The sequence below is a fragment of the Gymnodraco acuticeps genome, unplaced genomic scaffold (assembly GCF_902827175.1).
Source record: "Gymnodraco acuticeps unplaced genomic scaffold, fGymAcu1.1, whole genome shotgun sequence".
Classification (NCBI taxonomy): Eukaryota; Metazoa; Chordata; class Actinopteri; order Perciformes; family Bathydraconidae; genus Gymnodraco; species Gymnodraco acuticeps.
In genome coordinates, this window is record NW_022989894.1 from 243,052 (window position 1) to 268,152 (window position 25,101).

Sequence of the window (25,101 nt, forward strand, 5' to 3'; positions counted from 1 at the left end):
GACATTAGTAATTGTGATAACAAATTAAATAAATTGTTTGGTTAAGTCAGGGCCGGTTTTTGGCATAGGCGGTCGCCTAGGGCGCCAGATCTGGGGGGCGCTGCGCTGTCAGCTCTGGGAGGGCGCCAGCAAAAATATCGCCTAGGGCAGCAAATGTGTTAGAACCGGCCCTGCATACATTAACAGGTTTATGATATCACTGCCCCGTCTAAAACACAAGTGGATCTGAGTGTTTCGTCAACTTAATGTGTTGCTTAAAATAATACTTCTGCATACAGTAGGCCTATGTGACACTGTGGGTGTTGCACGGCCAGATACGGCTCAGCTGACTCAGATCAGGAGATATATGATACATTATGAAGTGATATGCAGCGGACTGTTAATGTTACTCTGATCCGGTTACTTATGTTGTGGCAGATATTTAAGTAAGCTTTCTTAACGCTAATGTTATAATAGTCAGATTGCTCTGAAGATGGGAGGTGATATTCTATTAATGTTCACGTTCACACAGTCGGTGATTTTTGCCGACCGTCTTTCCTGCAACGGCAGCTTTTCTGTATTTCCTTTCTCCTGTAATATGACTTGATCGCTTTAAACTCCGCACACTGAGCTCTGATTGGTCAGCAGGCAGTGCTTTCACTGAGTTGAGCTCTTAGCCTGCAACCTAACCTGGTCCCGACCAGGTTAGCCGCCAAGCATAAGTTACCATGGAGATCTAGCCTGCTAAAAAGAGAACCAGCTTCGTAGGACCGGAAAGCCGGAGTTTTCCCTGAATTTAGCCGGCTAAGCGAAAATCCTGCTTCGTATACCCCCCAGGTCTCCCTTGAAAAAGAGATCAATGATCTCAATGGGATTTATCTGTATAAATAAAGGTTTGAAATGAAATGAAATTAGAAGGAGGAAATGTTCCATGATCCTCAAATTAGTGACGTCAAGTTGGGATAGATAATGAGGGAGTAAGGACGAAATCAAAATAACAATTATATGTAAATACATGTTTCATTGTGTTATGTTTAGTGAGTTCTAACAGTTGAGGTTGTTTTGTCATGCAACAACGATTTTGGCTAAACTATAAGTCATCTAAACATGTTTTGCTGTGCTTATTGAGCAATTCTTCTTCCATTCAACATATTATGTCTCTCTTGAACACAATAAAAGAACATCACTAAAGAAAAAGTCTTTTGTTTGAGGGTGAATGTGTTATGATTTCCAGTCGAATGCACTTGAATGAATGACAAGTCCTCTGTAATGCAGTCAACATCCCCACCACCGGGTGTTTTCCTGCACTGTTTTGACGGGACATTGTTTGCCTCGGATGGAAAAGCAGTGGTTAGGGCTATGTGTTTTTTGTCTGCTACAAGGTCGAGTTTTAAATGCAGGTCGCACGAACATGTAGGTAATGGGTAAGGAGAGACACAGCAGACAGACAGAGATATGTTATATTATCTAATGATTGTATTTTGTGGGTTGTAGTTATGTATTAATGTGCAGGCAGCATTTAGATTGAAGCAACCAACTTTGAATACTGTTGGGTATTCACCTTGTTAATGTAGTGCATTTTATAGGATCCGCATATTTTTAGTATATAATAACCTGATATGCAAAGTAGCTATCTTTGAATGGGATATGTGCAGAACAGTAGCCTACACACTTTACAAAGTACATGATGTTCCCCTCGCAAAAAGTGTAATACAGTTGAATAATAAAGCAAAATGAAAATAAAAGGTGCAAGCAACTCAAAATTGTACTTAAGAGTATTATTTACATTAAATGTAAAGTAAAGTACTTGTCAAAAAGTGATATAACAAGACTTTTCTCTGATGTGTGATGCTTTTTTTTCTACTATATTCAAGAAAATATATACGTACATCAAACTTTAAATACACACAACACATTGACATCGGGGGTACACAGGTACACATACAGAGTAAAAATAATAATTAAAAAAAAGTTAATTAAAAAATATAAAGAAAATTATAATAATTTAAAAAAGGTAACATTCAAGTACAAATATTTATCAAATACTCATTTACTTTTGATTGCCTGCTTGATTTTAACCTTTTTAATAACAATAGTGCCGTAATGAAAATATGCAAAATGTGGTTTAGAGTCAGTCAATTTATTCTTGTGCATGTGAAAATAAACAAACGAGTTGTATACAATAAACAACATTTGATCAAATCCATCACAGTTAAAGCTTATACAAATATCCTCATCCTGAAGTTTTATCTTTCGTCCCATTTTACCTTTAAGAAAATACTCTGATGTGGGATCCTCTGACGAACATGCACTGGACTCGTGATGAGCCTAAAAAAAATAAAAGGGCCGGCTGACAGCTGGGCGCGGGGCGGGGCCTCACGAGGGTGTATCCAATAAAGAAGTCTGTTCCGCTCCCCCGTACGAACAAGTTCTACACGCGGCTGTGCGAGCTCATTCAATCATAGACGGTTCTGGATTTGGAGTTATCTCACATCGTATCGTAATTAGCTTTTTGACGTTGACTCTTTATTACCGTTTTCTTTTTTTTTTAGAGAAAGTCGTCTTTTCGAAGGGGGTCGTCTTCAAATCCGTTTATGTATCCGTTATCCCGCGCGCGCTACCGTAACGACTCCATCTGTGTGCGGGCGCGCTAATTAGCTTACTGGCTAACGAGCACTGCTCTCAGCAAGCCTGACAACTGCTACGTTTGGTAAGTTTTTCTAACTCAGACTTTCTATCAGAAGATATAATGTACAGTGTTGCGTGTGTTTTTTCACTGAACTCCGGAAATGAGGCTATCACCGTTAAATGTAGGCTCAAAGCTAATGCTAACACCAGCTGGTCAGATACACCATTGTGTACTCCCAGCTAACCAAGGAGTTTTTAGTATAAGCGAAGGGGGAGACGCGGCTACCGGTATTGTAGGTTTGACAGCTTGTTTTAGGATAGATTATAGTGTTGGCTTCCGTGTCAACATTGATGGCTCGAACCTAGGTTAACGGGATGAAGGAAATACAAACTATTTTAAGGTTACAACACACGCATATCAGCGAATGTCGTTGAGTCACATCCGGTTGCATCCCCTTTTTACAAAAGAAAATACGTCAAACATTATTGAAACTGTGATACCTTATCCATTATAGTAGACATAACTGCCTTTTACATTAATTTAAGATATCGTATATTCGAGCAGTTTGTCACGTGAAGCGGTATGAACAGATGCTCGTGTTCAGGGTTGTGTTCTATGAATGAATGACGGCACGTGCACACGCAAACACTACTATCATGTTTCCTATTAACTAAGGCACTCATTACTTCGTAATGTCATCCACAGTCAGCAGTGCTAGAAATTAAACTTAATAGATCGTTATACAGGTGGTAAATCGGTTAAAATTGAGGACGTTGGGGTAATCTAAGCTCCGGTTTCTTCCTGCGACATTTACAAAAAATGGCTTCTCATTAGGTTTCCAGGAAAGGCATCTAGTAGAAACCATCCTTCCGATCATAGCGTCTACTACTGTTGTTTCCACGTTTCTGACATGTTTTATCTTATCTAGAGAATGTTTAACCCGCTTGAAACCATCCCTGATCCCCACTCTGTCCTCCGTTGTGTCAGTCTTGTTGTGTATGCTTCTTCATGACCCTCCACGTGAAGGTCGAATGAGAAATAACAGATTTTAAAGCAGCCGTTTTTTTGTCTTTTGTCTTTTCAGAATGTACCCAAGCTCATCTACACTTGAAGTTGCACAATGGCAGTTTTAATCTGTGTGACATCTCAGCACAAAAGGAACAAGAACAGATCTAGTTTAATTACAGGATAGCAATACGCCCACACTACACCTCTGTTTACATTAATCGTTTTCTGGTCAGTACCAGTTAAACACATTACAAGTTTGCACTGCTAAATCTCAGTAACCCTGTTTTAAAACAGGCAAGCCTAAATAATATATTTATTAACCATTTACCTCTGTTTTTATTTAAAACTAGCTGCTGTTTTTAAGTAGCAATATAAATAACTTCGACAGGCATTATTTCCCATTTAAAGATTGTGAAGCAATTTCTCTATAGTCGAAAATCATGGTTTCGACAACTGCCACTGCAATAATACTGGCGACCACAGTGGGGCTAGCGACCCAGTCCACGTATCTGACAGAATACACATGGCTGCTGGTTGTGGGCTTCATCATCGCCTTCGTCTTAGCCTTTTCTGTGGGTGCCAATGACGTTGCCAACTCATTTGGCACAGCCGTTGGCTCTGGAGTGGTCACCTTGCGACAGGCATGCATTCTGGCCACTGTGTTTGAGACTGTGGGGTCTGTGCTCCTTGGGGCCAAAGTGAGTGAAACCATCCGCAAGGGTATCATCGATGTGGGCATGTACAATGGCACTGAGCAGGAATTGATGGCTGGATCCATCAGCGCCATGTTCGGTGAGTACCTGCAGCATATCTTGTGTGTAGTTAAACCTACGGTCATTGAACCCTGTGAATAGATCTGTGTGGAATATAAGGCTGTGTGCCATTTGGTTATCACAACTGGAGTGTGTCAATCCCACATCTGGAAATGTGGATCACACTAATTGCTCTTTGTTTGCAAAATGTCTGAATAAAGTTGTCAACAAATTATTTATATGAATCGGCTTACTGCAAATATTTTAGAATGTTTTACCAAAACACATTCATATTGTGTTTTGCCATATCCACCTATTGCATTTATGTTTATCTTTTTAACTGATTTCTAAAGTTGACTAAAAGCTGATTATGTGTTGGTTTGTCAGCCTAATATGATCAATGATTGTTTTCTATTTTAGGTTCTGCTGTGTGGCAGCTGGCTGCATCCTTCCTTAAACTCCCCATCTCTGGAACACACTGCATTGTTGGTGCTACTATCGGCTTCTCACTTGTTGCCAGAGGCTCGCAGGGAGTCAGATGGCTTGAACTTCTCCGTATCGGTAAGTCAAACACTCTTATCCGCTCACTTAATTTCCCCCAGTGATTAATTGATATACGTCATAGAATATATTGATGTTATGGCCCGGTGTGACTCGTAATTGCAATTATAACATGTCAGCCAATGTTTTATCTGATGGCCTTCAATACTTGGGTAATCAAAGAATTAGACATTTGGGAAGGATTTTAAAGCTGAAATCACCACTTGTACAATATGTAATGTTGCGATTTTGCTGTCTATGTTTTAAATGTTTGATGCTCAATGCTTGTTAAAGAATGAGCCAATTGAGAATATGAGTCAACAAGCTTTACAGGAATAAACAGTAGCAGCTCTAATTTCACAAGTTGTTTCTCACATTTGTTGCATTAGATCAGGGGTGTCAAACTCAAGGCCCGGGGGCCACATTCGGCCCGCGACTTCATTTTATGTGGCCCCACAAGAGCTTGCAAAGAATATAATATGTTTATTATACGGTTACATGCTACAGAAGCACGTTGCCCATAAACTACATGTCCCACAATGCATCTCAAATATGACTTTTTTTTCTCAGAATTTGCCTTTTTTTCTTCAAAATATGCTTTTTTTTCATAGAATTCCTTTTTCTCAGAATTAGATTTTTATTTCAAAATGTCACTTCTATTTCTTTTTTCTCCAGAATTTGGCTTTTCTTTTTAAATCATTTTGGGACATACGCACTGAAGAGACTTGCAATTATTTGCCCTAGACTTCTGCTTTCAGACGTAGTTAATTATGAAGTTATTACCCTATCCGATGATAATCCAATGAAGAGGCAATGATGTAATATAATACATTATTTTATATATATGATATATTTATATATGTATTTTTATATAGTCTTAAAGTTACAACCGGCCCTTTGAGTGCAACCATAATGCTGATGTGGCCCGTGATGAAATTGAGTTTGACACCCCTGCATTAGATGATAGATTGCATCGCGATGTTCCTCTATTGAAAGCCCAAACCTGATGAAAAACAGTCTGCCCGAAGACTGAATCCGTTTCCCGATAACAATTGCATTCCCCTAAAGATTTTTATTTTTATTTTTATTTTTTATATAAAGTATATGCATATGTTTTTATTTTTTTGATAGAATTGTCAAACTGTTGCATTTCCCCTAATTGCAATTGTTATCATTCTTGCATTGCAGTTGCTTCCTGGTTCCTGAGTCCTCTCTTGTCCGGAATAATGTCAGCCGTTCTTTTCTACTTTGTGCGAATGTTCATCTTACACAAGGTTAGCTGGCTTTTTTTTTCAAGTTGTAGATAGTATTTGTTTCTGAGTTAGAGGATATTCTTCCTGAGAGATGCTTTTGGGTCAGTTTCAACTCCCTCTTGCCAAAAAGAAAAAGAGGAAATGTTTGTTGCATGGTGAGAATTAAGCTACTGTTCTCTGAAGCAGTTTCTTATCTACATCATGACAGCGAGATTCATATTACTGTAACCTGACAGCAAAGTCTGGCAATTCTGTTAATGCGAGTGGAATGAGTTTTTCTGACTTGGTGCTTTGTTTTGTCCCTGTAGAAAGACCCTGTGCCTAACGGATTGAGAGCCCTGCCTGTGTTTTACGCCGTGACTATGGGAATCAACGTTTTCTCCATCATGTACACTGGAGCTCCGAGTGAGTATCATTGTTTCAGTCATTTTGCTCTGCATGCCTGCCCACAGCCACAGCTTAAAATAAACTGCTCCCTCAGACAGCCGGATGCCCACAGCTATTTCAGACTGAACCAGACTGTTTACCATTTTCACAGAAGCTGTGTTTATTTTAACATGTTTTTTGGGGCTTTTCTTGCTTGTGGTTCTATGTGGGTCATAGCTGGAATGAAGTTTTAGAGCGGAGCACAACAGGGAGATGGAAATAAGATTTCACTTTACTGTTGACGTCACTGTCTGCCCTTCATGAAGGAGGAACAGAGAAGTAAAGAGGGTGTTTTTAAATGGCTATTGTTTTATTACTGCTCACAACTTGTATAGTAATTCATTAAATGTTGGCATTTCGTTTTCCAGAATCTCGTCATTAAACGAGCAACTTTCGCTCCTTGTGTTTTCTTCTCTCTACAGGGCCTAACAGTTCAAGATGTTAGCTGGCCTGGGCCATTAAATGGCGGCTACAGGCCAGAGTTTGACCAGAAATTGTGCGCTGATGTGTGCATGCACATCAGCGGCACGCTCACAGAGAGGAGATGCAGTTCCAGCTTAGCCCATAACCCTGCTTAGCCAGGCACATTCTGTACAGTTGTGTGAAGTCCCTCACACCTCAAAGCACTGTACATGAGGACCTGTACCTGGGTACCTCACATGAAAAAGAAAAAGGTGCGAGACTGCATTTCAGACACCTTAGCAATTCTCATTGTTAAAGCCTCAAGACTACAGTGGAGCCGGTTTCACATTAACCATCGATTCCTGCATGATGAATAATAAGACTAGGCATGAATTACAGCTAATTACGTATCCATCCATTTAATTATATCTTTTTTAACTGTCGTGTGTTTATCATCCAAACCAGACTTGAGTTGCTAAGCTTGAGCCCAGTTCTGGATAGTATACTTCACTGGCTCACATGCCAACGACAGCTCAATATTGCTGGTATATGAACTCTAATGCAGCAGTGATATCTTCTCCCAGCTGAGTACAGTATGTTTGCTTCCCTGATCTAGAGCTTATCACAGTGGTGCGAATGGACACCAGGCATCCCACAGCACATTCTATACTCAATATATACACCAGTGCCAGAGACCTCAAGTCAGCATGTGCATGCAATTTTGGCCAGCAAAGAATTTGAAGGTCAGCTGTTGCTCTGTTCCAGACGAAGCTTAGTGTAACTTGGGCTTTTAACACCTTCAATCACTAAAGTGCTGTCACTCATTTCACAATGAAAATCTAACACATAAACAGATTAAGGATAATGGTCCTACTCCACATTACTACACCACACACATTTTCCACATGCTTGTCACCTGGATAGAGAGAAACGGTGGCTTTCTAAGTTGCTATAGAATCACTTCCATCTACTGACAATCTGGGCGAGATACTCGAAAAAGACATTCCAAAATATAAGAACAAGGAAGGAAATCTTAAAGGCTACTGGAGGTATTTTCCAGAGCTTTTGACAAAGAATCTCAGATGCAGTTCCCCATCAGCTAAGTTGTCCCTGAATTCTGTCCATGTTGCTGGCCTGTTTCATGCCGTTCTAAACACCATTTATTTTGCGTACCATTGTATGTTTCAAAGTGCTCGGTGTCATGGAGACAGTACATTTTGACCCCACCTACACAAGCCTCAATGTGTTAAGCTAGGAACACATTTTCTGCCTGGGTTACCCTCTGAAAAACAAACACCCGGTAGTGTTGGTCACTCAGGGGACGCCAAACAATCAGCAACATGAGATGATACACACCTTTGGAATTCCAGACTTATTTTGACCTGATTGTCCTCAAACAAAGTCTTAGTCTTCAGAGACGGTCATTGATAGAAACGTATTGTGTAGCTGGGCTTATAGATCCCTCCAGAGCAAAGACTTAATGCAGCTGTAACCGTATCCTAATACTGTTGCTAAGTTCTATTTGGGGCTCGAGACAGAAGTGAGAAGATGTAACTAAAGTTGACCAAGTGAGTCAGAAACTGCCACTTTACATCTTTGTAGTTTTGGTTTGCTGCTTGATTCACATATGGTAGTGTAAAAAACAACAAAACATGTTGTTGTGTAATGCAGGCCACGGGATACAGAGTTTATGGGAGGGGTTTGGACGCAGCCGTGGTTAAAGTACATTTCCTGTCCCATCTCATTCATCCCACTGCATGGCTGTGGTGTAGACTCACCCCTTTGTGTGGGAGGGTTTATCACAAGGCTAGACCTAGGCTTTAAATCCGCTCTTTTATATATATTGTTAGAACAAACAAGTCACTGTGACAAAGAGTGTTCATCTGAATTGTGTATGTAGTATGTCATGTGGGAGTTTTTTTTTTTAACTTTTTCTTTTGAGTTTTCCTAAGTGGTGACAAATCCCACCTGTTACTGGGTGTCCCACTACATGTGAGCTCTGAAAGACGAGAGCTGCTGTTACAGAGCCTCCTTCCGGTTTTTTCCTCTCTAATCCTGACGGGAGTGAGCTTCCATTGCGTAACTAAATAAACATCAGTAAGGGGCTCCGCGGTCTCGTGCTACAGCGTGACTCGGTGCAGAGAGTGGACCCAAAGGAACACAGAGACACTTATCACTTAGCCTTGGTGCTTGTTTACTCCTGTTTATCGTAAACTCAGAGAGAATGTGTTTTTGTGGTTCTTATATGCATGGCCAAGGTCACCGCACTGGTGGTGGTATTGTTGGAATTTTCAGCAGACTTTTGTTTTTGTTCTCTCAGAGCTGCACTGCCTACTTGCATCTTCTCTGTATGACACATGAATGCTTCCCTTGGGACATTTAAACTGTTGCTTTTTTCCAGCATGTGCTGCATTATATCCAGCTCTTCTGCACCAGCTTTGCTGCAGTCTTGGCAGGAGCGTGTCCTTATTGCTACAGCAAACTCAGAGGTCCAGTAAAGGACTCCCCCTTCTTTTACTCCTTTTTAATAATGTTGCTTTTTTAAGGAACTTATTTTCCATGTTGGTGGGGCATTTTGGGGTCATGGTGACATTTGTGTCTTTCACCTTTTTTAGTGTTGCATAATAATTCAAAGCATGGAATACACATGCTTTCCATATTTAACTAGGACGTGGCGCAATGACGCAATGCAGGCATGCTTGTAAAAACTAGAGCTAAAGGTTGACACTTGGTCAGATTTCATTGATGTTACGCTATAGCATTGTAATTCTAATTGATCGTTGATTGATTGGGGCATCCTTGTTTTTTAAATAAGAATATTTTCATGCTAACATGACTTCATGCTACTTACTAAAAATACCACCAACATATTTTTATAAAATGGCTCAGTTTGCTGTTTAGCCTATTTGTGTGTTGTCCTAGAAAGGCAGCACCCGCTGCCCTGTTTTTTAAAACTGCCTTTCTCTGTTCTCCTTCTTGTGTCTGTCTGATTCTGTCCCTGGCACCTGGCGATCCTTCAGTGTTGGGATTTGACAAGATCCCTTGGTGGGGCATCCTGCTCATCTCCTTGGGCTTCGCTTTGCTGACGGCCCTTGTGGTCTGGTTTATTGTCTGCCCACGCCTCAAGAAGAAGATTGAACGTAAGTCACATTTATGTTTTTGATGTGTTGGTACCTGATCATTCAGTTTTTCAAATTCTTGTCATTTTCTGCTGACCACAAAAAATATGGTTTTCCTAACCATCATTGGACAAGCAAGGGATATAAGATGGCACTTGCAACCTGAAACTATTCACACTGCGTTCTCGTATTCATCTGGTAAATGGTGCTCGGGAACGTCGCTCTAATAGAAATCAGAGGGAAATATTGTCATTAGCTTTTGTTCCATAAACCGGGATTAAAGGCAAAACCCCCATAAGCCATCTGCACGCACACACCCATTGTGTGGTTTCAGTGTTGAAGGGTAATGCCATCCATTTCAACCTTTATGAATGTATGCAGTCCTCTTGTGTCTTAACAATACAGTGCTTTGTATTCAGTGGTCCCTTCATAACAAGTCTTTAAGTCAATGTGTAACTGCATTAACAATGTAAGGGCAAATAACAGAATAACTTTCTGACAAACTACGGTTTAGCACCAACGTTTTAGTTTTCAAAACACTTTTTTAACATTCAAAACTTGATTTAAAAAAAACACAAAACCTAGGGTTGTGGTTCTCTACTAAAGTATTACATTGTCAGAGACCGATGTCTAAATATTTGTATGCAATACTTGCCTCTCTAATGTCTCTTAGTATCAGATAAACGTCAAATTCTAAAACAAGTCTAAATCAACATCCACTCTGCTGCCCGGCTGCCTAATCTGGTCATAGTGATCCACTAATTGGCGTTTAGCTCCTTGACTGAAATAGGCCTGACAGTTCGGTTGACATGGCCTTTGCCGTGCACGTGGGTGGAAGTCAGAGGGTAACTGAGTGCTTCACGTCAGCTTTGACCAGTTTGGATGATGCAATGTTGCCACCTAGTCAGAAAACTCTGAGAAATATCAAATACAAATATTATCTCTAGTATCTGATTCACTTTTTAAAACGACACATTGTTATGTGAGCCACTGGCTGTGTTGACTCTTGTCTTGCATAAGCTGAGCTGCGAGCGGTAGTGTAAATATGTTCCTAGTAATGTCATAATCCATTTATCTGATCCTGTGAGGTTAGGTTGCATTTAAAATGTTTTTTTCTTGACTCGTTAGTTATGCAACATGGACTGTGCTAGTATATCTAGTGTACACTGAATATGTTTCAAGCAACAGCTCACTATTACCCCTCCCCTACTAGGAGATCTCAAGTCTTCCAGCCCCTCTGAGAGCCCCCTGATGGAGAAGAGGGAGCCGAAGGAGGCCACATGTCCGATCCTGAAACAGACTGCCACGGACACGACTACCACTCCATCTGTCGATCAAAGCGCATCTGCTCAGCCCCAGGCCGCCTCTGAGGACCGCAGGGTGGCGTTTGACTTTGGAGATTCAGACGATGTTGACAATAATAAGGAACGCAGGGTGGCGTTTGACATTGGAGACTCTGATGACAATGACTGCAGCAATGAAAATGATGGTACGTGTGCCAAGAAGCATCATAGTTAAACACTTAGGATTTAATTAAATAAGTAACCTCATGGTTTGTGGTGGTAATGTATGTTTTCTGTTACATTAATACAATTATGAAAGGACTTACACATAGGCCTATCACAATAACTACTTTTGTTTTGATACATTATAACAGTAATAATCAGGACAAATGATAATTCTATTATAATTTTATACTACTGATAAAATAATGGAATTGTAATGTAAGGACAACCTTGGAATATTTGTTTTATTAAAAACGTTAAAATATTGAACCACATTACGCAAACAATGAATGGCATGAGCTTGTGGGAACTTCCAAAGACTCAAAGGGAAAACCCTGCTGGGCATTCTGGCCTCATGTTGAGGTGAATGTATACTTAATGGGCAACATTGAGTTTAGCTTTAAGAGAATGGTCAATTCTATATCATATGATAAAATAATGTGTTTTTTCCCCCACAGTCCTAGACAAATGCTATTAAACACTTACAAATGTTTTCTCCCCCTTTCTGCAGACAAACAGGTTCAGTGTAACGGTCAGGCCAACAACCAGCACAGCAATGGCGCCGCAAATTCAGCTAACCAGTTCAACAACAGGCCGGCACAGATCCCCAGTAACGGGTACAGCCAGTACCACACGGTGCACAAAGACTCAGGCCTCTACAAGGACCTGCTGCACAAACTCCACCTGGCCAAGGTCGGGGACTGCATGGGCGAGGGGGGGGACCGACCCATCCGCCGTAACAACAGCTACACCTCCTACACCATGGCCATCATCGGCATGCACGGAGACTTCAAGCACAGAGAGGGAGAATATCGTGCCTACGAGGATGGCGACAAGGTCACGGCATCAGGAGGGCAGGAGAAGAAGCGCGTGCGAATGGACAGTTACACCAGCTACTGCAATGCTGTGGCAGAGCACACCACTCCCGAAGCCCTGGGAGAGGGGGACGTGACGCTGGAAATGGCGAAGGAGGACGCAGGCAGCAGCCAAAGCTCTCTGGAAGACGATGGCCTTGAGGCGGACAAGCCAGAAGTCTCAACTCTCTTCCAGTTCCTCCAGATTCTTACCGCCTGCTTCGGATCCTTTGCCCACGGGGGAAACGACGTTAGGTATGCAGATTCCTTCATGAAGGTCACTTGTTAACAGTCATGTAGCTAAAAAAGGATACTTTTGTATTTCTGGTATGTTGAAGTGGACATTTTTACTGGTCACGGTTCATCTCAAAAGTCAAAAATAATGATCCCCTGTTGAAATCATTCTATTGTTTCCTCTGCAGTAATGCCATTGGACCGCTGGTAGCTCTGTGGAGTGTTTACAAAAGCAGCAATGTGTATTCAAATGAACCTACACCAATTTGGCTGCTGCTGTACGGAGGCGTGGGCATCTGCGCCGGACTCTGGGTGTGGGGCCGCAGAGTGATCCAGACTATGGGCAAGGACCTTACACCCATCACCCCCTCAAGGTATTCACAGAGCTGTTTTTCCTTGAGTCATTAAACCACATCCTCCTCAGACATTACTATAATTTAGCTCGCACACAACCCACCGGAGAGATTTAAGTGTTGTTTTTTGTATTCCCCTGCAGTGGTTTCAGCATCGAACTGGCCTCAGCCTTGACCGTGGTGGTAGCTTCCAACATTGGCCTGCCTGTTTCCACCACCCACTGCAAGGTGAGCAGCTCACACGCTGTGGTCTGGGAATGAGAGACAGGGGGAGGAGCCTAATTCAGAGGGAGGGAGGCCACACTTAGCAGGAACCCAGTTTGTGGAGCAACTTTCTCATAACTTTGTAGTTCACAAGGTTCAGGTTTGCAGACTAGTGATGGGACAAAATAGGATTCTCTGTCCTGGCTGAGAAGTGACCAATAGAGCCTGCTTTAAAATATTCATTTCAATCTTTTGTTTATGAAGCAGTACTTTGTTATTTTTATGATTTGTTATGAACTTGTTTTTAAAAGGAATGTTCACAAAAAGGACTTGTGTTATATGTGGGGCATCAAAATGTTAGTTTGTTCCAGTATTATTTTGCCATTTTTAAAAGAGTTTTAAGCACATTTTAAAGAATGTTGGGACAATATTGTGAATTGCAATCATATTTGAATTGGATCATTTACATTTTTCAATATAGTTGCATACAGATAATTAAGTATGACCAGTTTTATTTATGAGTTAAATGAAGATGATGGGATTTGTCTGACCTCTGCTGTGTTTCTAGGTGGGCTCTGTGGTTGCGGTCGGATGGCTGCGCTCGAAAAAGGCCGTCGACTGGCGTCTGTTCAGAAACATCTTCATGGCGTGGTTTGTGACGGTACCCATCTCTGGTCTGATCAGCGCCGCCATCATGGCCATCTTCATCTACGGCATCCTCTGAGCACTCGGCTGCACCCCGAGCAGGGGAGGAGGAAGAAACCGCTCCGGCGCACCGAGAGGAGGAGGCGAGATGGAAGGCCAAAATATATCGCTTACCTCAAGCCAACAACTTTGGAAGAATGAAGGAAAACAAATGTTTGAAATGACTTGAGGTTTGGGCCTGTGGTTCTTGGCTGCATCATTTTCAAACTAGAATTTGCTGTTTGTTCCATTTGGGCCACATTACTTCCAGCGGGAAGATTACATTTCTTTGTTCTGACTTGCTTTTTCATCTCATCGATCTGTAACGAGTTAATCTGAAAGCTTCAACTTTTTGTGTTTCTCATACTCATTCTTCCATTTATTTTTTTTACTTTGCAATTATGTATATACAACTATTTTTATTTTTGTTTTACACGTTTAGAAAGTAATGAATAATTGAAATGCAGTATAAGCCTTTTGCTGATGTAGCTCTCCAGTCATAACACATGCTGAAAGTAACGTAGATGCAAAAGTATTTTTAGGTGAAAAACAAGTTAATTTGTGTATGTGTGCGTTCCCCCTATTTCAAGTAATTATTACTATTAATGTTTTGCATCTGGCTTTCTTGTATCCCCTAAACTGTGGGACCTTAACTCCCCCCCCCCCCCCCCCCCCCCCCCCCCCCCCCCTCTAGTGTTATACAACAATATTTACTTTAAACTGTAAAGTTTACTCTTGAGAGGTAGTGACAGTGTTTTCAGCCATATGTAGAAATGTGATGACGTTTGCAGTGTTTTATGGCACACTTATCTGAATAATGAACTCACTGGCAAAGCCCTTATCATTAGTCTTAATGGGTTATCAATCCAGTTCTTTATCAGAACTTCTTGAGGCTCTATGTTCTTCATCAACGCAGGAACAACGGCCTGAATATTATTTACTTGAATTTGAGAAGTAAAACAGCAGAATGTCATTGAACGTCTACTCTCAAACAAGACCTTAAGTCTCCTGTTGAAACTTGAATGCATCATCTTTAGGTGTCCTACAGCGTAGTTATTTTCATTTCACATTGTAACTCCTACTTCCCAGTATGTTGGCTCTTCTGTGGAGTTTGCACCTGCTAACCAGTTATTCTGGTTATTCTAGCTTTCATCTGAATTTCCTGGCCTTTTGAATGTGAATAAGGTTGTTAACGAGGACACACAGGAACCCTAAAGCTGGATGTTAACTGAGCTGATCTGGTCTCTTGTACAACGAGGGCTGACATACGCTGCATGCCATCAGTGTGTGGTCATTTGGCTGCGGTACTAAATGCATATCAGATCTATAGATGCTGTAGTTGCCTTAATTGTTTTGATTTTCCCTTTAGGTACCAAAGAAAAGTTTTGTTTTTTTAATGCACATGAACATACACTAGTCCACACTTGTGGACGACAAAAAAACAAATAAAAATGGGAAAATGATACTGTTGAACTTGCTTTTTTTTTTGTACTACTTTTTAACTAAATATTGTTATTCTCACAAATGTAAAGGTCCCAAAAGGCAGTTCTGAAATACTGAACAGAAGTATTTAGTCACTGTGAAATAAAAGAGGACAGAAGTTGTACAGAGGTGGAATAATTCCCTTTTTTATTGGCAGTAGGCTCGGTGCGGCGCGGGCACCGGGTGATGAGCGAGCGTCTGGATCCTTGTGCTGCTCTCTCACTCCAGGACATCTGTGAGGCAGGGACAGAGAGGATTCCTTTACGCTAGCTTTACATTGCAAACACCACAACTCAGTAGTTTTCCAGGGCTCCCAGAGCAGTTACACAAATGGCCTCTAGGTGTGGTACACATGAATGATGACTGCATCAGTGAGTCATTATACTGCTGTACAGAACAAAGCAAGTCTTATTCTATCCAGGAAAAGGTTATGCTGGTACATAAAGCTATTCTCTCTTTAAGCCAGGTTCATGAAGGTGTGTCTTTCTGAATCATCAGAAAGGCGACCTTTAACACTGCATCATTTTTAAACAACCTTTTTAGGACAGGGACAATGCATCCTTGGCCCAAAAATAGTGAAAATCAAGCACAATAACCACCAGGGGACATCTCAGAATGCCCTGGATTCTTGTCCTAGATGTAATCACATACAAGGAGAACTGTATTCAAATAAACAACCCCAGCATCTTATTTTTGTAGGCCTCTCTGCGGTGACTGGAATATCTAGAAAATTCATTGTTTTTTTACATTAAACTGGAACACATAAGTAGTTTTAACAAGCTCTCCAGTTAAACATTTGTAATTGCTTTTGAGTCTATGTGTTTACTAGTCCTGAGCCTATACAGGTCTGTAAACAAGCTGAGACGGGCTCTGACTGGTTTCGTTTTTACACATTTTCTTTATTGCATAACCTACAATTTAACTTTTATTGTGTTGCTTAAACAGTTGACCACATCTTGCCTCAGCAGGTACGAGTCAGCCTCGGGGAAGGTGAAGCACATTCTCCAGATAATACCAGTTAACAGATAAGGATACATTTCAGCATTCTGATGTTAGTGTAGTTTCAACCTTGTTCTTTCTTGGTGGAATCCTGACTGGCTTCATCTGCAGAGGAGAAATGAGAAAATGGAGAGTTACAGCAAGGGGTAATAGAGTGGGGAATTTATCATTCAGTCAGTGAGGCCATTTGACTTCTTACCCAAAATGCTCTTAGTCTCTGGCACTACCTCATGATGCTCTGTGAAGACATTAAAATGTACTTTGAGTTCAAAATATTGGGATAGTAAAAATGCTTTTTAAGATCCATTTGGCCAAACTTTCTCTTGTTGTTTTATCTCGGAAGGGGGCACATAAAAAATAGTAATCTGGCATTGTAAAACAAATTATAGGATATGACGGTGTTTTTATTCTGCTTTGGTCATGTTTTGTATTGAATGTTTAATTTAGTTTGATTGGGGTAGGTTTTGTTAACATGGGGTAGAAAGTTGGAATATTTATGTATAATGTTAGGTTGTATTAAATATAAAAGAAGGTGTGCAGGCACTTGATAAGTTTTGAGTTTGTCTTAATTCTTTTTGACATAAGATTCAATTGATTTGTTTGTATATTGTAAACAGGTGGGAAGTAACTAAGTAGATTTACTCAAGTAATGTGCTTAAGTACAATTTTGAGGTACTTGTACTTTACTTGAGTATTTAAATGTTTAGTTACTTTGTACTTCTACTGCACTACAATTCAGAGGGAAATCATGTACTTTTACTTCACTACATTAATGTTATATCTTTACTTACTAATTATAAATAGATGTAACAACTATAACATTTCAATATCTGAGTTGAATGAAACATGAGTTAGTATGAAACAACACAGTAGCTGATTACACACAGTGTGTATTGTAGTGCTTGTTTGACTGATAACTGTTGGTTGTAGTATTTTAGATTAACATTACGTACCCCTCCTCTGTCTCCCTGTCAAAAATAACAAAGACACAATCTGTCATTGACAAAAGCTAGAATTAGAGTTTGAATGTGTGACTGAAATACACTAAGGAAAAAAACCTAATGTCACAATCTCACCATCTGCTTCCTCAGAGGACTCAGACTGGGACTCTGTGTGGAGAGGAATCAGACACAAGGTTATGATATTTTACATGTAAGTTGAGCTTCTCCAAACTGTCCTTTATCACCATCTACAGGCTAAAACAAACCTCCCTCACCTTTATGAGCTGCTACGTCAGAGTTCCCACCTCCCTCTGCTGGGGGAGTATTTCACAGTTAGGTAATGTTGCATGTAAGGTACATAAAGGTCACATAATATATTTTACATATCATTAGGAGGTTGTTTTACACACCTGTTTTGGCGTCTACAGTTCCAACAGGCTCCTCCACTGTTGGAAACATTTCAAATAGTGTTAAAACAGGATCCATATGTGTTCAGATTTGATCATTCATTCAACATCCAAGTTTAACTTACCAGATTCATCTGTAACAGCCTCTGTGTAGAAAATATTGAAATTCTTCATTACACAACTCAGCTTCTGTTTTTATTTAATGAGTAGCAGTTCCTCTTACCAAGGTAGCGGGCTTCCTCATTCTGTTCCTCGGTAACTGGACAGGAAATGGTAAAGAAAATAACTGTTTTCACAAATAACAAAATGGATGAGAGGTATATTTGCTTTTGAAGTCAGCTCATTTTTGGCTCTGTTCATTGCCCTGGACTTTGGTCTAACGTACCATTCATCTGAGCAGCCTCGTCCTTTTGAGCGGCCTCAAACTCCATCTGATCTGAGGAGACAGAGTGATCAAATGATAAATAAAACAAGCGAAAAAAGCCTATGGGCAGTTTGTGTAACCAATAATTAAATGTAGTGTTATGGTTCAAACATAAATAACATTGGAAGTGTGTGTTAGGCCTCTCTTGCAATCCATTTGTGCCCAAAAACTATATTGCAAAGGTAATATTTAAAATGTGAGTTCACAAAATAAATCTAACTTTTTCAAAAGTAAGGATTTTAGAAACATTTCTAACATTCACATTGCATATAAGTATTTTTGATATTCAACTTGTAATGGGTTCATAGATTACAAATACTTGATGCACCTTGTACTTTATGTAGTACAGACATTTGATTGTCATACTTGTCCTAAATCTCAGAGGACTAATGTTTTGTTTTGTTTTAATATAAAGAAAAAAAAGTAGTCCAATTTGCCTAAACACTCTATTGTATAACAAAAATGCTCTCTCTGAGAACACCAGGGAAGGTGGGTTAATAAACATACTTGCAAATACAATACATAAAACACATTAAACATTAGTTTCCCAGTCAGCTGGTTCTCAATTGGACTACTGTACCTATTTTCTGCAGTTCAACTAGCCCATCTGGATGAAAAGACAACACATTGGGATCAGCTTTGAGTCATGTGAGTAAATATATCACTATAACCTGTTTTTTATTGACAATGATATCTTTACCGTTGGGATCAACTACTTCCTCTTTCTCTGCAGATTCCAGAGATGCTGAGAGAGCTAGGAATCATCACAAGTATTTCAGTCAGGCTTCTAATAAATACAAAACGGAACATCTTCTGGCATAAATAAGCAGACATGTGTTTTCGTATTAGTAGGAAAACATATTCTTCTTACCAGACTGAAAGGCAGACACAGCGAGGAAAACACACAGTGGCAATAGAAACCTCATCTTGGCTGTTGCTCGGGGTAGTGGAAGATGTTGGGTTGTCGTCACTTCACAGCCTCTTATATCTTCAGTCACATCACATGTTTGTTCTTCATGGACAGGCGGCTCTGGTACCATTGTCCCTCCCTACCTGAGAGCACAGCTGGGCGGCACATCAGCACACAGACACATCCTTATTCAGGCCTTCAATGCCCCCCTTTGTTGGCTCTTCTGTCACGCGGGCCTTTATTTGGGGTGTCACTGTGTCTGCAAAGGAGAAAAAAAGAGAGTCCTCGCATTTTCCATTTTCCTTTTGGGAATGAAAATGGGTGATTTCACCGCACATCCTGAGTTTATGAATGATGTCATTCAGTTAGACAATTCATCGTTTAATAGTGCAGATCAAAGAGAGGATGCAAAGAGCTGTGACATGCTTCTTACTGTCTCCTCAGTCACTAATCTGTCATTAAAAGAACTGCAGAGCATTTGATTCATTAAAAGGAATTAGAAAAATCTGGATTTTAGATCATAGGGAGAAACACATTTTTTTTAATTTAGCCTTTATTTATACAGGTGTAGATCTCATTGAGACACAAGGTCTCATTTTCAAGAGAGACCTGTTCAGTGGTAACACTACCACACAAAGTTACAGACAGACAGGACACTAAACACAGAGGCAACACTAAAATACAACGCCGTAAATGGATATAAAAAGTCAAAAGAGAGGAAAATAAATGTAAACAAGAGTATCATTTGGGTAAGATATTCTAGTAAAAGACTAAACTAAAATGTTTATCAATATAAAAACACAAAAAGTGAAAAGCATTGGTCTGATCTCTTTATTGTGATTGTAAACACTTGACAAAAAAACTGTAGTCCATAAGGTTCTACTATTGTTTAAAATGACATTAAATTAAATCTTTTATTTGTGCAGAAGAAGTTAAAATACTCAAAATGGTCAGTCGTATTGGCATTTAAAAGAGAATTAAGTGTAAACTTGATACTGCCCTTAACTGATTTTATATAATTGCTAAAGTATGTCTTGGCATTTACTCACAACAATATTATTTTCTTTCAAAAATCTAGAAAAATACACTTAAGAAACATTTAGCTAATTACAGTTGTCTTCCCAAAGTGGCTAAAGAACATTAAAGCAGTTCAGGTATGCACAGTGACATCAGATAAACCACAGGTACAGAAAACAAATGTTCTTCCATGTTACAACAAAACATAGAACGCATTGTACTCTTTCCAATTGGTCCTGGTTGTTAGACTTTGATTGCAATTTAAACTTCATTATCAAATAAGCCAATTAGTCTAATATCTTTAAGGCACATACTAGTTGAATGTATACACCCTGTTTGCATGATTAAAGTGTCCAATTATGGTCTTATACAAAATATCAGTACAATTAAATAGAAAGAAAAAAACATGGACAATGTCTCTTGCTAACAACATACACAGTGTTCTGCTAAGGAGGTAGAGGAACTCAGAAATCAGAAGAGAGACTCAAATCTATCAATACAAGGACATCTTGGTTTATGTGGCACCTACAAGCTAGTTTGCTAGAAGTTATCTGTACCGTGTTCCTAACAACAGCAGTGCATTTAAAAAAAGAATACTAATCTAAACATCGTTTTAAGACACACAGGTAGACAGAGGAACCATTAAGAGCATGTTACTACCCTGGAGTGCAGCGTGGTTCACAGTGATTCAAACATTCAGCTCAGTACAAGGTTGACCCACTTTTAGTGTGATTTGTGCTACTCAAGGGGAATGATGAACTGTGGTTACTGGTAGGGTCATAAAAAGATTATTTCCATCGTTTTTTCATCTAATGTCCACCTTCATGATGGAAGTTGAGGAAAGGCAAACAAATAAATATAATTTGTCTTCTTTCAGGCTAGTTAAAAGAAAACATTCAAAATACAAATATAGGTGTTTATTTGACTAAACTGTGTCTTTTTGCTTCTATAGATTTGTCCTGAATTTACCAAAAGTTAGCATTAGATAATGCCTCGTGGACATTATTAAACGTAAAATATAAGAAAACTTTTCATTATTTAATATTATGAAAAATGTGTATCCTAAAGTAATGGCTTCTTTTTTTTAATAGAAGTGTTTTCTGATGTATTGAGTGATACAAAGCGATGACCAACATTCCCTGAGTAAAAACTCTAAACATGTCCATCGTTTTTTCCATTATTCAGATTGACAGATTTGTAATACAGTGTAAGTCTTATTGTGATCTATTTATAAAATGGTTTTACCCTGTTCACCTGTAGTGTCTCCCTCTTAAAGGGATCCTAGCGCCCCACACCCCTGAATAGAGAGGGGGTTTTATAGTGCAGTATGTGCATCAATGAGGGTCCGTGTGGGTTTGTACTGTGCTTGAATGATGGTTTTGTATTGCTATTAGTTTAGAGTTCCCCTCTGAGTCGTGTGTGCAGGTCTTCCTGGTCGACCTTGCCCTCCTGCTGGTGCCAGCGGTGGTGGGCCAGCAGGGCCACGTTCCTGGCAGAGATTGCGCTCATCTCCATGGCGCTGGCTGCCCACTCCACAGCATTCAGGTAGTACAGCCGGTTGTGCAGGATGAAGGGAGGGGTCTTACGTTGCGGTGGGCGGTAAATAGGATAAGCCAGCCACCTGGTCTCTGACGATGAGTCCCAGGTGATGAACATGTCCTGCAGCTGCTCCTGGGTCAGCGGCTGTGGAGAGAACACCTTCCAGACTTTGGCCACGCTGGCAGGGGGCCGAATGTACCCCTCTGGGATCTGAACAGGGTCAATAGAGCTCAGGCTGTTGATGATGGAGTCCTTTGAGTCCATGGTGAGGATGTCAGACACAGTGAAGTCTGAGGCCTTCTTTGTGCTCCCGAGGAAGGACATGTTCAACCTGCCGTGGATCAGAGTGGAGACAGTCTGGTGGTAGCGTCCGGGGTAGTGAGACGGGAGAGGGGGGGAGAAGCCTGAGAAGATGATGTCCGACTTTCCCTGGTGAAGCGGTGTTGCTATAACAACGATATCATACAGAGAGTGTGCTGAGCCTGATTCTCCAACATAATTTACCTCGTAGAAAGTAGTTGTGGTGCCTAAAAATTGGAAACAAAAGTTAAAATGAAATACTTGAGATATTAAAAGTGAACAATCCCTCAGTGGGAGAAAAATGAATGATAGGATACCTGACTTGGATGGTCGAACTTTGATTGAAATGGAGGTCACTTTGGCAGTGATGAGCTCAGTTTTGCTGATGTAGAGCAGTCCGGAGCACACTCTCTTATTGCCTCCGTCCACTGCCCACAGGCCTGAATCTACGCCTGCTAATGACACTGCCCCTAGGAGACAAAACATACATACAGTACATTATATTTCTATTGAGAGTTTATCATTTACGATTACATATACATATTCCTCTGATCTTCATTCAATTAAAGCCCTAAATGAAGTCAATGTTTTTGTGTTTGCCTGAAATACAGAAACCGTTATCTCTGGAGTAGGAAGATGGCATTTTGTGAAGTGGGCAAGTATTTTGCACATTGTATGAAAATCCTCCAAACCTTGTATGTTAAGGATTAACATAAACAAACATTTTGCTACAGTAGCTAGGCTATTGTGGAATACCCAATTTAACAGCTGTTTAAACTAAATACATTGAGACATGTGAACCAAATCAAACTATTGCATTAAAAGACATACCCACAATGCCATTGAGGCGGACACTTTGGCCATAGTTGACACGAGTGATGGGTGAGACGACTTCGTTGATAAAGACCTGCGGAAATCCTTCGGCCATCATCGTTTCCTCCAGAGTTTGATTCAGCAGGGTAAGAAAACCATCTCCACCCATGGCATGAAGGAGTTTATCCACACTGGAGAATGAGTAACCATACTGCTGATACTGGTAGATCCTGTAAAAAAAAAAGCAATCACATCATCATCTGCCTTGATAATCCTGGATCTCATGCTAAAAAGGAATGAGATTTCATTATTTTTCCTCCTCACCTCATAAATTTGTCCAAAACGGTCTCCACCCACATATGCATTCGGAGAAAGTTGAACCCGTATCGCCAGAGCATGTGCAAAACATTTACTATATACCAGTCACTCTCTTCAAAAGTGAGCTCCTTTCCATCAAAGATTGCCGCCTTAGAGCGGACATCTTTCCTTGGAGGAATACCTGCAAGAAAATTAAATGAGGGTTAAATTCTGTAAACTAAAATGTACCAGAATAAATAATGGCTTCAGTCATTTGGTGGCGAGTCTTGTTATGTTACCCAATTTTTCAATGAAGTGTTTCATGTGTAGGTTGAGAGGATGGATCACTGCTCCTCCCGTCTCATAATCCTGATCTCCAAACTTCACTGTCGCAAGTCGTCCTCCAACAGTATCAGGTTCAAACACATCGATCTTTACTCCGGGTCCAAACTCCTGCCTCAGGTAAAACGCTGCAGCTGAGCCACCAATGCCCGCTCCCACCACGGCTTTAAAGGGGAAAGGACCACACTTTAATTCATTTCTCAGCTGTAATCACTTATTTAAATATACACATTTTCCTTTAATTCTTTCATTATCCTTCTTTATGGCCATTTGATTAGTAAAACTGGTCAAACTGAAGGTCCATATGCATGTTGAGTGTGTATTTTATTTGACACATGCTGCTTTTATTCTGTGAGATACTTAAAATACACACAGCTAACATACAATATTCTCTCAAGATACCATGTTTAAAATGCTGCACTACAGCAGCAAATAGTATTATAGATATATGAAAATATATATATTCAAAATAAATAAATAAGACAAATGTTTTATATAGACTAATGTATTTGACCAGGCACTGCAGGATGCCCAGGACAACTAGTCAGCAATCAAAGTGTTGATGGTATTTCTTTGCAAATCCCCATGTGAGCTCCATACAGTCTACTGTATCATTGAGTTTGAGATCAGAAAGCAACTTAATTTGCACATATCATGATCTTTATGCACATGATTATTTCTAATATTATATATTTAATTTTTTGTATTGATGTGTTTTGTTTTTACATGCACTCTGAGAAAGGCTTACCTATCTTTTGTGGTTGGATCTTCAGCTCTGGGGCTGAGGCTAGACATCTTCTCCCAGTTTGCCAGAGCCCCAGAAACAGCAGGGCTCTCAGTGACAGCGTTTGTGGATTCATTGTGGGTATCTAGTTCTATGCAGCACCTCGGAGCATCTGTACAGGAGGAATACAAGTGAGCCATGAATAGTTTATGTTGCTAATAACCTGAACGCAACACTCTCTATCAGTCTGGTCAAATTGGTTACTGTTGTTAACAGTCACGCAAAGAATAACAAAGACAGGAAATATAAACATCAATTATTATGCAGTGCAGAATAACGTTACGGTGTGTGTTTTATATTTCAAAAATATGTTTAAATAGAAAGCGTTGAAATCTGTGGACTCACTATGTCACAGGTCGATAACGTTACAGAAGAGCTTGCAGCGAATCCAGAAGTAGCGTTTCGAGAGTTGTTTCAACGTGACACTTTAAGATAAATTCAAAGCTTGTTAAAACTTGCCAACGGAAAACCGAACTATTACAAAAGCTACAATAAGACAAAAAGTGTCAAAAACTAAACTTGTTTTACGGTTGAATCATGTCGGAGCGCCCTGAACGTATCCTCCTAACGTTGAGACACACTTCCGGGTAAATTAACATTAGAGTTTCACAATAAAAGCTATAACATCGAGATATAAACGAATGTGTGTAGTTTCTATCGCAATGGTCTGCAGAGAATAGTTGATATAAGGCTTATTGTTTACACAGCATTCTATAATTCAGCTTTCAAAAAATAAAAGATTACGTACACTTTGAACGAAATGTATAAACTATAATATGCGTACTTGAATCCAGTTATAAATATTAATTATTTTATTTTCAAATAAAATACAAATTGTAAAAGCTACTGCAAAGTTAAAGAGTCACTTTTGAGGTATGACTTGACTTGACTGACCAGACTATCA

General features: G+C 40.0%; 2 protein-coding genes across 2 annotated transcripts; one reads left to right on the forward strand and one right to left on the reverse strand.

Annotated features, from left to right (window-relative positions):
• Positions 1-2,367: 2,367 nt before the first annotated feature.
• slc20a1b (solute carrier family 20 member 1b) lies at positions 2,368-15,412 on the forward strand. Its single transcript, XM_034204072.1, has 11 exons — positions 2,368-2,689; positions 3,693-4,408; positions 4,789-4,929; positions 6,097-6,182; positions 6,470-6,566; positions 10,010-10,129; positions 11,322-11,597; positions 12,125-12,722; positions 12,890-13,075; positions 13,198-13,282; positions 13,827-15,412. The coding sequence occupies exons 2-11, from the start codon at positions 4,057-4,059 to the stop codon at positions 13,980-13,982; spliced, it is 2,097 nt and encodes a 698-aa protein (XP_034059963.1). The 5' UTR covers positions 2,368-2,689; positions 3,693-4,056; the 3' UTR covers positions 13,983-15,412.
• A 4,509-nt stretch (positions 15,413-19,921) lies between these two features.
• On the reverse strand, positions 19,922-24,779 carry pcyox1 (prenylcysteine oxidase 1). The gene is made up of 7 exons (XM_034203369.1): positions 24,543-24,779; positions 24,162-24,309; positions 23,371-23,577; positions 23,099-23,273; positions 22,793-23,004; positions 22,279-22,431; positions 19,922-22,188 (listed from the first exon to the last, which is right to left on the reverse strand). The coding sequence occupies exons 2-7, from the start codon at positions 24,271-24,273 to the stop codon at positions 21,518-21,520; spliced, it is 1,530 nt and encodes a 509-aa protein (XP_034059260.1). The 5' UTR covers positions 24,274-24,309; positions 24,543-24,779; the 3' UTR covers positions 19,922-21,517.
• Positions 24,780-25,101: the final 322 nt, after the last annotated feature.